The 14,440-nt window shown below is 37.9% G+C and overlaps 2 protein-coding genes, 1 non-coding gene and 1 pseudogene across 3 annotated transcripts; 3 read left to right on the top strand and 1 right to left on the bottom strand.

Moving 5' to 3' along the window:
* Nucleotides 1–5,001: 5,001 nt before the first annotated feature.
* LOC126802090 (CLIP-associated protein-like) lies at nt 5,002–9,462 on the bottom strand (annotated as a pseudogene).
* A 68-nt stretch (nt 9,463–9,530) lies between these two features.
* LOC126802080 (transcription factor TCP19-like) lies at nt 9,531–10,481 on the top strand. Its single transcript, XM_050529625.1, has 2 exons — nt 9,531–9,547; nt 9,677–10,481. The coding sequence occupies exons 1-2, from the start codon at nt 9,531–9,533 to the stop codon at nt 10,266–10,268; spliced, it is 609 nt and encodes a 202-aa protein (XP_050385582.1). The 3' UTR covers nt 10,269–10,481.
* Nucleotides 10,482–10,900: 419 nt separating this feature from the next.
* LOC126797509 (pentatricopeptide repeat-containing protein At4g38010-like) lies at nt 10,901–13,153 on the top strand. Its single transcript, XM_050524141.1, has one exon. The coding sequence runs from the start codon at nt 10,939–10,941 to the stop codon at nt 12,832–12,834; it is 1,896 nt and encodes a 631-aa protein (XP_050380098.1). The 5' UTR covers nt 10,901–10,938; the 3' UTR covers nt 12,835–13,153.
* Nucleotides 13,154–14,366: 1,213 nt separating this feature from the next.
* Nucleotides 14,367–14,440, top strand: TRNAV-CAC (transfer RNA valine (anticodon CAC)). The gene has a single exon. It is a non-coding gene; the product is annotated as a tRNA-Val (tRNA).

Here is a 14,440-nt window from a genome sequence, read left to right as displayed (position 1 = left end):
TCTAACCATTAGATGTGATCGTCACACTGAAATATGGCTATCGTACGAAATTCACCGACTTTCGTCTTAGTTCAGGTGTTGATCTACTTGGTCAACCATAATTAACACAATACCTCACTAAAAGAAGCCTTGTGCACGGTAAAAACTATTTAAAATTTTTCACATGCGTCAATAGAACGGCTTATCATGAGACCCTGGTAATTTTCGGACAATGTTTTGAATGTCGGAGCTATATTTAATGATGATAAGAAGACTTCTAATCATTTGAAAATAATTAAAAATCCAACAAAGAACATGTGGCACATCTTTGGCCACCCATTTGTCCAACTCATTTTGTGTTTCATTTTTCAATTGATTTCGCACATTTAAAAACGTTTTAAAAATAGCTCAAGTGTCTGAAAACATATGCCAAAATTACTACGCGGTGCCAGTGGCGTGCTCTATCTAGTCATATAAAATTTTACGGACAATTATATTCGGGTTACACAGCCGCCCTTAGGAAGAAATGAGAAATAATGAGTTAAATGTGTGGATCGAGACCCAAACATTAGCGAAAAATTATGAGTTTTTTTATCACGACTATAGTACACTATGGCGATGATATCCTACGGTTGATTGTTTCAAAATTTGTTTAGGCTGTGTAGTTAGTTTGTAAACATACAAATTTTCACAAAACAAAATATAAAGGTTATACTACACTAGTAGCATGTTGCGATTCGAGTGACTAAAATTCAGAAAATCAAACTCTAACCATTAGATGTGATCGTCACACTGAAATATGACTACCGTACAAAATTCATCGACTTTCTTCTTAATTCGGATGTTGATCTACTTAGTCAACTCTAATTAACACAATAGCTCCCTAAAGGAAGCCATGTGCGCGGTAACAACTATTTAAATGTTTTTGCATGCGTCAATAGAACGGCTTATGATGAGACCCTGGTAAGTTTCGGACAATTTTTTGAATGTCAGAGCTATTTTTAATGATGATAAGAAGACTTTTAATCATTTGAAAATAATTAAAAGTCCAACAAAGAACATGTGGCACATCTTTGGCCACCTATTTGTCCACCTCATTTTGTGTTTCATTTTTCAATTGATTTCGCACATTTAAATTTTTTTAAAAAATAGCTCAAGTCTCTGAAAAAATATGCCAAAATTACTACGCGCTGTCAGTGACGCGCTCTATCTAGTCATATAAAATTTTACGGACAATTATATTCGGGTTACACAGCCGCCCTTAGGAAGAAATGAGAAATAATGAGTTAAATGTGTGGATCGAAATATTATGAGTTTTTTATCACGGCTATAATACACTATGGAGATGATATCATACGGTTGATTTTTTCAAATTTTATTTAGGCTGTGTAGTTAGTTTTTAAACATACAAATTTTCACAAAACAGAATATAAAAGTTATATTACACTAGTAGCATGTTGCGATTCAAGTGACTAAAATTCAGAATATCAAACTCTACCCTTTAGATGTGATCGTCACACTGAAATATGGCTAACGTACGAAATTCACAGACTTTCGTCTTAATTCGGGTGTTGATCTACTTAGTCAACCCTAATTAACACAATACCTCCCTAAAGGAAGCCCTGTGCGCAGTAAAAACTATTTATATTTTTTGACATGCGTCAATAAAACGGCTTATGATGAGACCCTGGTAATTTTCGGACAATTTTTTGAATGTCAGAGCTATTTTTAATGATGATAAGAAGACTTCTAATCATTTGAAAATAATTAAAAGTCCAACAAAGAACATGTGGTACATATTTGGCCACCCATTTGTCCACCTCATTTTGTGTTTAATTTTCAATTGATTTCGCACCTTTAAAAACTTTTTAAAAATAGCTCAAGTGTCTGAAAAATATGCCAAAATTACTACACGCTGTCAGTGACGCGCTCTATCTAGTCATATAAAATTTTACAGACAATTATATTTGGGTTACACAGCCGCTCTTAGAAAGAAATGAGAAATGGAGAGCTAATTGTGTGGATCGAGATCCTAATATTATTGAAAACTGATGAATTGTCTACCACAACTATAAGACACTATGACGACGTTATCATACGGTCGATTTTTCCATATTTTATTTCGGCTGTAAAGTTAGTTAGTAAACATGTACATTTTAATTAAAAACCTACTTTAAATGTTATAATTATGAACTCACAATTCCCTACTTAACCAAGGAGACTATGCGCTATCATTTTGATATCGTGAGAATTTACCTTTAGAAATTTCCTTGTGGTCTAAATATCTAATCGAGCGTGTTCATACCATTTTAAGTATAATATAAATTTAACCTCTTACTTTCTTGTATTTTAAGAAAATGAACAATGATATCTTATTATGCATGGAGGTTGGTCTAACCTTTGATTCAGGTCAGAATTATCAAATCAATCAAAAATCATCAAGTATATAATATTTTAATTTCATCTTATCGATATAAAATCATATATAACTATGATCCATCTCCTACTACATTACACGAAACCCCTCTTTTCAGACGTGCACCAAGTAAATTATCACAAATCATTCATCATGTAGTCTTCGCCTCTACTATACCCAAAGAGATTCATAGATCTAATCAAAAATGCTTTCCTAAGTAAGCTTGAATCAAATCCAACCAATTCACCCTCATCAATCCAGAGTTCTTGAAAATCCTTAAGTAATCACGTGTTCCACATTATTTCAAAACAACTGCCTATAACTACTACCTACCGTTCTTAACTATCTTCATTCATCGCTAACCACATCGGTTAAGTAATCAATTGGTCTTTAGCCTATTTAAGTAGTACCCGTCAACGATCAACCAGACCCTAGGCATGAATAGGTTAACACCGACCCGACCCACTTTGTTAAACAAGGACAGTAAAAAAGAAAAAGAAAAAGAAAATTGAAGTTAATCATTTGTCGACGGTTCGTATAGATGCACGTGAGTAGCAGGAGACCAGTGAGCAGACTGCATATGAAGCTGGCATGGTAGTCACAAACGTAGCACGTGCGTCTCATAAGCATTTTTGCCCATAAGAATATATTATTTGAAATGTCCCTTGGAGTCCACCAAACGTTGTTTTGGTACCATGCCCCCTTCACATCCCAAAAATCTCAATAAAAACAGAGAAGGAAATAGATCCAGCCACCTGAGTGTTATCTTTTTAATTTCGAAATTCTTATTATCTGAAATAAACATCCATCACCGGTTCCTATTAATTATGTAATTAAATCTCGTTATCGTTAAAAACCATGAGCTATATGTTCTAATGTAGAATTGGAACACTTCGCAGAAGATTTGATTGATCGAGATTAGATCTATGAATATTTAGAATTTGATAAATCTGTCTAAATTAATACCACCATATCAACTCCTTTCCTTTATTATATTGCATTTGTTATGCCTTAAGTAGCTCATGTGGAATGATGGCATGTATGAAGTATTAGTTTTCTTCAAGCTGAAAAATCATTATCCGAAACTGACGAAATTTTTACGGGTTTTCTAATTATATATACAGTTCACATCTGCTAGTGTCGATCGACCATATTTCGAACTACAGTTGTCGATCGCCGAAATGTTCACTAATATATCATAACCTTTATATAGGTTTTTAATAAAACTATTGCATTATGAAACAACTATATGAAGGAAACTTATCGAGATCAATCGACACCATCCGATGTGATCGATATATATATATTTAGTGATCCTATAAAAATTTCATCTAATTCGGACCTCGTTTAACCGTCGGAATTTCCGGTAAACCAAAAACACCACTAATATCTCTTAAGGGATGACCCATTACCAATATGTGAATGCTGAAAGTTGTTTACATATTTGAAATCATCTAATTTTATCACCAATCGTAAGCGGTCGCAACGAGGAAACTCATTTGGTAAAGTCTCGCTAAATGAGGTTTTATTATGTCAAAACACCTATTTTTTTTGTTGATTGTAGGTATGGACAGTCAAACCATGTTCAAAACGGACGAAATTTTTACATGGTCCCTAAATATATATATCGATCACATCTACTGGTGTCGATCGACAATATTTCGAAACCAGAATTTATTTGTGATTTTTTTAAGAATGTTTTATAATAATTCGTTTATTGTTTCAAACTCTCAAATAAGAGTGTTGTGTTTTTTCTAATACAAACCCGCAAGATCTGACCTGTAAAAGCCCGCAAGATCTGACCTGTAAAAACCCGCAAGGCCCGCTTTAAGTGGGCGGGCTTAAATCTTCTTATTTGTGAAAGTACCCGGCCCAGCTAGGCGAGTCACTTATTTAAATGTACTAAGGCCCGGCCCAGCCCGGCTCGTTGACGATCCATATTCAAGAGTTACTAATGATGATCATGTACAATTCCAATCAATAATCATAAAAAAGAAAATGGTTAAGAAAAACAATCGCTTTCCTTTGCCGCCAAATCTAGCTATGAGGGTCTTGGTCTTCTGGGTTCTAGTTGGCAATAGGGAATGCATGGCCGACCCTGTGCCAAAACAAAGCAGGCCCATACATAGGGCCCGAAATAAATAGGGTTTTTTTACTTGTAAATATAAAAATTAACAAAAAATTGATATGTAATTAATTATTAGGTCCAAAATTAACTATTGTTTTTCGCATATTCTTCAATTATTTATTAAAAGAATTTAATAACTATTACAATTACCAAATTTTGTGGGCTTAAATCTTAATCAAATGTATTGTTTTTTCTATTTTTATATATATAATTTGATATTTGACTCTTGAGATCATAAATTTGATATATAAATTATAAATTAAATTCCATTATAAATGTGAGGGTCTTAAATTTTATTTATTTAATAATAAATATTTATTTTTATTAATAATTTTTTATTTTTCATCTATGACTTAATTTCGCACAGCGTCGGCACTGAGGGAATGACAAATAGCTGTTTTTGGTCTTGATTGAGAATACGAGCTGGTGGGTAACTCTCTCAAAGGGACAGAGAAGAACAAGTTGTCAGTACACGTTTCGTACAGGGACATCGTCCACGTAATTAAAAGCCATATGGGCTTTGTCGTCCGCGAATCCCAATAATGAATGGTTCAAACCCAAATTTGTGGTTGTCACGTCTGAAGCCGTACCATGAAGGAAACTAGTCTTCTTCTCTCACGTTTGAAAATATACACGTCATCTGTGAGTAAAATTCAACACCGATGTTGGATCAAAGTGGGAGTATACAGAGATTATGCATGTAATATCCGCCTCCTTCAATTTAGTGTTTTTATCATGGACCAACGGAGCTAACTTTGAAAGCCATAATTTTAGAATCCCACTATTACCAGAGCCTTCAGGATTCACTGAAATTCAGTGACTAAATGCTTGTTAAATGAACCAATAGAAAACTCAATAACAGCTAATTTAGCCTTTGGTGATCGCTGTTCATCTAGTGAACGGAGCAAAGCTGGTAAGAGGGAATCTACACTGTATGTCTTGCCAACAATGACCAAAGTTGTTGAGCAAGGCTGCCTAACTACCTCCTTTGGGTCAATTAACCGTGAGAAAACATGAGGTAGGATCCTTTCCATGTAACTTTCAAAGGGCTTACGGCAAGAAGGAATAACATCTGCAAGTGTTGAAAGTGCTGCTTGTGCAACTTTATGGTGCGGATCATCCAAGTGTTGGAAAAACAACTACATTACTTTCTCAAAATTCTGAATCACTTCTTGAATTCCTTTTTGGCCTTGCTTCAACAAAGACCAAAGATAATTAAATGCAGCAACCCTAGCTGACCAGTCTGAAGAAGGACTCAGCCCTTCACTCAGAGCATCATTTAGTGATGCTGGACCTTCTACATAATTTGCCATCTTCTGTGAGAGCTGGCTATCATCAAAACTTATCCTCCTGCCTGCAGACATTCTTCCTGTCACATTCTTTCTTAAGAGGGGCCTTTGAAAATTGGGAATATGATTATTATGTGAATCCCTAAAGTTTCCATCCCTGTGAGATGAGTCCAAATAATGCATGTCAGCTTGATGATTCAGAGTTCACCGAGCCTCCCTGCTTTCATTATTCTCTTCAATAAAACCCCTTTCGTGGATTCTCTCTGAAGCCCTCTTCATGGTGTAGGATGAAACCGTTGGCAGTGTTTCAGCTGACAAATGACTGCGATATGATGATTTAGCAGAATCTTTGGAAGCTTGAATTTGCGTGATGATATCAGACAAAACCAGGCCACCATTGCGGTTACTACCTTTGATAGTAGTTGAATCTGTAATTAGAGACTTTGAAAGATGATTAGAAGCTAAGGCAGCAACAGAAAATGGTGGGTCACGAGATGATGGAGGGTCAACTCCTGCACTAGGGAAAAAAAAAAGAACAATTTAGCCGCTCACAAACGAACCGGAATTTAACAATTTACATACATAGATTATCTAATTTGGCATACTAAAAATCAATAAGTTAAATCAAGGTGAAAAAAAAAGAAAGAAAGCAAGATATAAGGTACCTAGATCCAGACTAGATAACCGGAGAGTAGAAGAATTATGTCCGGACAACTCCAGACCTCTAAGCATGCTTTCAATTGCACTGACCTTCTGTTTGCTTGCATGCAACACACTTTCCAGACTACGCTCAGTACCTTTAGCAACTGACTTCACTTGTCAAAGATGAAGTCCTGAAGAGAAAGAAGTCCTGAAGAGAAAGAAGCCCCAGAGGATAAACTTGAACTTTTATCCAGTGCGACAATAGCAGAAGTTCCATATCCATGTAGATTTGAAGATGCAGATGGCTGGGGAGTGAATGAGACGGGTGTACCCCTATCACAAACAGAAGGAGAAGCATGTCGCCTATGTATCCCCCCATCCTATTCATTGATTAACTGGTGCAAATTTTTTTTAACATAAAAATAAGAACCTGACTGTAAGATAGAATCACGTCATCCTTAAGATTAAGAGCACATACCCATTGAATAACAGGGTCAAAGAGTGAAAATAATCGTCAGGAACGCTCTGGCCAAGTTTTTGAAAACATTCTATAGCACATTCTTGCAGTTGAACGGACCTGTCAATTTATACACAGGAAGGTTCACATATGAAATCTATAACATTTAACCATTCCATCTCAGTCAGAAAATACAATATATGGATTTTTTATATGAATACCTCGCTCATTGCATCTGCAACACAACATCTTATTCGATCTTCATATAAATCTGCTGATCTCTGTATTTTAGGTTCATCAGCCCAATACTCTAATATCAACAGTGCATAGTCACAACATCTACAATACAAGACATATTAGTGACTCAAATAGAAAAAAAGTTTGACAAGCGGCCACATATAAACTGGAGTCATATATATACCTTGCTCGAAGTATTGCATTACGGTCATTCTTAGCACAATCAACAATACAAGGAAGCACCCGAGCAACTTTACAGTTACGTAACATCTGGAAAGCAGAAAGATACTTTTCATAAATGAATATTATGTAAAACAAAAAAGAGAAAAAAAAGAGAGAGAGAGAGAGGTAAAGGTAGCAGGAAAAGGGTCAATAGAATTGAAATTACCGTTTTTATGCAGTTATCTGCAGACTCTGCAATTACAAGTACAGTTATCACAACCACCTTGAAAAGGACCTGGTTACATATGATAAAATTAGAGTACCACCTTTTCACTTGACGATTTTAATTTTTTTTCCTTCCTATTTGGTGACCAGATCAAGATTGTTATTGGTAAGATAATATCAACATACTGGAATGAAAATCTCTGCATATGCCTCAAAATCTCCCAATAGCTCCTTCGACAAAAAGCATAACAGATGGCAAGCCTAGAAACAAATTAAACTAGTGATAAGAATCCATTATCCTATAGGAATAAAAAACAAAATATCAGAGCAAATGGACCACAAGAAATAGTGCCTTTGGCAGTCAAATCACTGTTTTTACATTAAGAGCACTATAAACGCATATAACTTCTATTAAAAATTAAATTCTTTACTATTCTTTCTTGTCACTTGGATTGACAGAAATTTTCTTGACCAAATAATAAACCAATTGAATCTTTAACTGCAATAACTGACCTTCAACTTTATATTCAGGGATCTCAGACACAATGCACAAACACAAAGACATGAAGTTAAACCCTAATCTGACACAATATCCAAAAAATCAAAATCAGATAAACCCAGAATCAATTGCAGCAGATCAAACCCAATAGCAAGAAATTAAAACCCATGTACCTGATTGATTCAAAGACCAAATTTGTCCCTGCTAAAAAGCTTTCCCAATAAATTTTGTCTGCTTCAATGAAGGTTGAGTGAATTAGCCACCATCATGGATGAAGAAAAAGGAGGAGCTTTTGCTCAATACCCACATTTCAAAGACAAAACTGTCTCACTTTGTTTTGCTCTTTTAGTTTGTAAAGTCTGGATTTTTTTAGGCTGTCTTTGAAAAATATTTATCGAAATCTGAAATTGTATCAAATGATTCAAGGCAAGACACGTTTCTTTCCAACTTAAATGCAATACGATATCAGTCCACCAACTTCCCAAATCATTCAGCACGAGTCTTATAACATGTTCCAGAAAACATGTTTCTGGCATAAGTTTTACAACATGTTTTACAAAATTGTTCTTCCCAATTTAATGTTTCTCTAACACAAATCTATGGCATAATCAACACTAGAGCCCACAGTCGGTATTTAACATGAATCGAACAAACATATGATACAAAAAACAAACGCGATCCCGATTGCAATTGCTATATTATCATCAATCATCACATTATCAACTCTAAAGCTGAAAAAAAGCAAGCAAACCCATATCAATAAGCAAATAAGTCTAATAAAGATATTCAGAAAGCCAAATTCCGATTGCTAACCAACATGAATCCATCATATTATAGAAACAAGCACTAACCTTAAGCCAAAGGATCCAGACCTCACCCCACCATGTACCCACAAACCCTTCCACACTCTTCCTCCCGCAACCGCAGCCGTCGCCTTTTTGTTGGAACTAATCATCCAACATCATCTTCGCCACCATGGTACCGGCATAACCACTGACACCACCCTCCGCCAATCCCTACCTCAACTTATTCCTCATCCTAGCCGAGATTCCCAGCTCTTCCGGTTACGAATACGGCGTCCTCGATAGGGAGCACGGCCAAAGCGGTGCATGTCGCCTCCACGCCACCACCCCCTGGTTCGATCATCTCTCCAAAGGGAGCGAACGCCCTTTCGCCAAAATCTCATAGGCTTGGTAGAGGGAAGAAATTTGGGTTGATGGGAGTTTGGGTGTCGGGGGATTCCTCAGATTTATCTCCACTTGGTAAAAGCAAAATTAACCCAGTTTGACCCGCAGAGACAGATTGGCCAATCCAACAGCCATTTTTAGGACTAATTCGTACCTTTCAAGCTCTCCGATTAATTATAATTTCAACAAACTGGGTAAGATTCTTGCAGCGCCATTTATGTGGACTTACTGCCTTCGACATCGATTGTGGATGAGTTCCATTCTGGATCGGGATTCAATAGTTGCAGACTTGATGGAGGAGAGAGCTAAATGAGAGCTTATTCCATGCAGGTAACAAAATAATAATCCTAGGCGTAACTATCCACTAACGGAAGACTTTCTTCCATTTGGCTCAATTTCAACGGACACGTCAGATTTTTTGAACCGTGTATATGAGCGGTCCGTGTATGGAATAGGCTCTCCGTTGGTGGAGCGCTCAAGATTCCAACGAGTTCGCTGGCGAAACCGAATGGAGAGGTCTCTGAGCTTCCCAGGAAGAAGAGGCGGCACTGTTGCAGTAGTGAGTTTGTTGATTTTGAGGATTTGAGGTCGATTTCGAGTGGTTTGGCGCCGGTGAGTTATGGCGGTGGTGGTGGGGGTTTGGTGCCTATGTGGCAATTTGGAAGCAATGTTCTGGCTGTGCCGTTTTTCATGTTCCCAAACTCTGGTTGGGCTATTCCTTCGGAGTCAGTTTCGGGGCAGACGATTTTCGATTTGCAGGGGAGGCCCTTATCGAACTTCCCGGTGACAGTTTTGCAATCTGGAGTTGAAGGTACTTGTGGTGGTGATGTGCAGGCCACTTCTGGTTCGATTTCGAGTGGTGGTGGGAGCTGTTCGACTAGTTTGGGTGCCAGTAATAGTAATGCGGTTACTAGTAGTGACACTAGCGCCACTACAGCTGCTCCGATTAGTCATACTCAATTGCGGAGGGACTTGTCTTTGGATACTTGGGATAAGAAGGAGCTTCAGTTCTTGGGTGGTCTGTGTGGAAATTCACAAGCTCAATAGACAAGGAGGGTTTTAGCTTTTAGGGGTAGTAGGGTTTAAGCCTGTTGAGGCCTTTTTGTATTCAAGGCCTTGAGGTTTTGACTCGACGATCTAAGGTTTTAGTGGTAGCGTTTTAGATTTTGTTGGCCATTTTGTAATGAAGCACATGAACTGGTTATGTTTTATACTAATCTAATCCAAGGCCAATTCGTAATCTGATGTGCTGGTTCAGTTTTGGTTCATCTGTTTTTCAGTTTCGGATACAAACCTTTCTGATTGGCAAAGCTAGTGGCATTGGCAATTGAGTGAATAGCTTGTGTTGCACGTGTGAATTGGGTCAAAGTGGTGTTCCACCAACCCCATTCAAAGAGATGTTACCATTCGTATATAAAAAGAGAGTAAGATGACTAAGATCTCTATGCTAGGCAATGAAACTAGGCAATACCGCGCGGGCCATATTGCTTGTACTGGCTAATTTAGATTTCAGAGCAGGCAGAGTTTGATTAAAGTTCTCTACTTTCGAACTGAACTCAAAACTTCAATCAAAACTCAAAAGTACCATTTGTATGTTACCATTACACATTGCGACTCTTGAATCATCAATTCATTTCCATTATCAAAGGTTTACGAATTAGTATGAAATTCCCTTCACATTCGACCCGTGCAAGATTTGATAGATCATACATGTCACATGGTAACAATGCCTCAAAATGAAGACAATGATTTCACGGTTTCACCATTAGTGTCCAGTTTTGAAGTTTCTCTCAGAATCTCAGCTTCACTAACCCTTCAACTCCCTCAAAATGAAAACTTTATAGCTGATACAAGTAGTAATATGCATTCTCTGAAATGGGTTGTGTTGGATTTGATTGGTCAATGCAAAACCTTGAGTTGTTTCAATCAAATCCATGCAAAGATTGTAACTTCAGGTCTGGCTTGCGATGACTTGGTTGCCACCAATGCTGTCAAGTTCTTGGGAAAATCTGTAACCCATTTCGATTACGCTTGTGATTTTCTGAAACAAGTTGATTGCCGTGTGAACTCTTTTCCGTTCAACATGTTGATCTCTAGCTATGCTAATGGTGAAAGGTCCGGGGAGGCGGTTTTGGTTTATAGAAGGATAGTTAGAGATGGGTTTGTGCCTGATATGTATACTATTCCTGCTGTGTTGAAATCTTGTGTCAAGTTTTTGGGGAAAGCCCAGGGTAGACAGGTTCATGGTGTGGTTGTGAAGATGGGTTTTCAGTGGGATGTGTATGTTGAGAACTCGCTTGTTCATTTCTATAGTGTTTGTGGTGAGTGTGGTGATGCTTGTAAGGTGTTTGATAAAATGCGTGTGAGAGATGTGGTGTCTTGGACTGGTTTGTTGTCCGGGCATGTGAAGGCAGGGTTGTATGGTGAGGCTGTGTCTTTGTTTATGAGGATGGATGTGAAGCCGAATGTGGCGACTTTTGTTAGTGTGGTTGTGGCGTGTGGAAGGATTGGGTATTTGAATCTGGGGAAGGGGGTTCATGGATTGATTTTGAAGCATTCATTGGGGATGGATTTGGTGGTGGGCAATGCTGTTGTGGATATGTATGTGAAGTGTGAGAATCTGTGTGACGCAAAGCGGGTTTTTGATGAGCTCCCTGAAAGAGACGTTGTGTCTTGGACTAGCTTGATAAGTGGATACGTGCAATGTAAACGTCCGAGGCAGTCACTGGATTTGTTTTGTGAAATGCAGACGGTAGGAATAGAGCCTGATAAGATTATACTATCCAGTGTGCTTTCAGCTTGTGCCAGTCTTGGGGCTCTTGATTATGGTAGATGGGTGCATGAGTATATTGATCGCAAGGGTATTAAATGGGATGTGCATATTGGAACAGCTCTGATCGATATGTATGCCAAGTGCGGCTGTATAAACATGGCATTGCATACTTTCAGTGAATTGCCTTGTGGGAATGTCTCTACTTGGAATGCATTGCTAGGTGGTTTAGCCATGCATGGACATGGGAATGAGGCACTCAAAAAAATTGAAGAAATGACTAGGTCTGGCATCCGACCAAATGCAGTTACTTTTCTAGCCATCTTGACAGCTTGTTGCCATTCCGGTTTGATTGATGAAGGTCGTGGATACTTTTATCAGATGATAAGTCCACCTCATAGTCTTTATCCAAGATTAGAACACTATGGATGCATGGTTGATCTGCTCTGTAGAGGTGGGCTCTTGGATGAAGCTCAGATATTGATAAACACCATGCCTATGCAACCTGATGTGCCGATATTGGGAGCTCTTCTAAGTGCTTGCAAGGCCAAAGATGATGCTGAGCTTTCTCAAGAAATATTAGACCGTCTCGTGCAACTTGAGTGGCAAGATAGTGGGGTTTTTGTGCTTCTATCAAACATTTTCGCTGCTAATAAGAGATGGGCTGATGCAACTAGAATAAGGAGGTTGATGAAGAAGAGAGGTATACAAAAGGCCCCCGGCTCAAGTGTCATAGAGGTGGACGGTAAGGCTCACGAGTTTCTAGTTGGGGATTCTAGCCACCCTCAGAATGAGCATATACATGTAGTGTTAGACATCCTTGCTAATACAAGTCAGTCTTAAAAGGGATTTTCTACATCCATTCCTGATGAGATAAGTATAAGATTTTAACTTTTCACAGTTGAGTACATTTCCTGTATTTCTTTTTTCAATATCTATATATTAGGATATAATATTGTCTCATAAGTCAGATAACCTTGCGCACACCATTTTCATGCTGAGTGCATTTATCAGTGGTTGGTGAGAAGTCACTTGTGCCCTGTGTGTCGATATGCCCTGCCAACTGTGGAAGATGGCGAGTCTTCAAGCTCTTAACTGATGCCAACATATCTTAGGAAAATGTGACTAATTGTCATCAAATTCGTTCAATACATAGTCAGTTTACCAGAATACATAGTCAGTTTACCAGTTGTATCTTTTGTCAATGATCATCAAAGTTGTTCAATGTTCAAAAGTTTTACCATTGGTATCATGTCATGTTTAATAAAAATCAGATCATCATTTTTCTAATCCTTATTTTGTACTAGACGTGCATGCTTGTTCTTGGTACAGCCCGACAAAGGTCCAAGCCATCAAACTCATAAAGTCTAGCTGTTGTTATTGAAGATTCAATGAGAGATTTCCGGTAAGAAGACTGGTTCAGCAATGAAAACAACACTGAATAGACTGAATAGTCTTCTCTGCCTCCCCAGATGGATAGCAAGGTTGTGACTTCTGAGTTTTTGCGCTTGACAACAGTTGTGAAAGTGGAGAACTTTTGTTGGGTGGAGAGTTGATTGAGAGCTGGTGAGTGGAAGAGTTTAGGCAAAACCACATATAAGATGAGTGAACAATGTCGAATCTATAGTAGAGACGGAATACTTCACCAGTGTAATGGTAACTGGCTTTGATCCATGACTGAGTGTTCATACAATGGAAGTTCAATGAAATGAGAAAGGAGGACACAACTTTTGATGTATGATATTGCATTTCATCAACAACGTATGTCAACAAGTGTCTTCAGAAACATAAGGAGGAGAACCTTCACAACAAATCTGGTGAAAATATTACCCTCTTTTCGTAACAGACACCTAAAATTGACGGTGATAATGTGGACATGGAAAATTGCATGTCAGACTTTTGTGAAGTTTAAGAGGCGACATGAAATCTAGGTAGGTCGCCGGGCAGGTGGGCACTGTTGCCCCATGAAAATGGTGGACAAAGACATCATCTGAACTCTTGTACAAATCAATTAAGGCCATTGATTTGTTTCCACAGAGAATTGAAAACCTTATATTCAAACTAAGAAGTCTGCATCGATCTCTAGTCCTAACCATAAACCAATGACTATTGTTGTACACCTCATAATATGATTATGACTGATGCACCTCATAATATGAGAACCATGTATACAAAACCTTCACCACTCGATCACCAGCATTGGCATCCAACTTCTAGAGATGGATAACCAGATACATAAGATGGTAACGCTCAAACTTAATCACACAGAAAAACTATACCGAAATGCCAAGATACAGTACATTCCAAAAAAACACTAGATCTGTATTAGCCAAAGCTTGTTATGATAAAAAGATTGTAATTTATCAATTGTACAAGTCTGGATGGTGTAGTCGGTTATCACGCTAGTCTCACACACTAGAGGTCCCCAGTTCGAACCTGGGTTCAGACA

The sequence above is a fragment of the Argentina anserina genome, chromosome 1 (genome assembly GCF_933775445.1).
Source record: "Argentina anserina chromosome 1, drPotAnse1.1, whole genome shotgun sequence".
Lineage (NCBI taxonomy): Eukaryota > Viridiplantae > Streptophyta > Magnoliopsida > Rosales > Rosaceae > Argentina > Argentina anserina.
The sequence above is the reverse complement of the archived record's forward strand: the minus strand, read 5'-3'. Positions and strand labels throughout refer to the sequence as shown.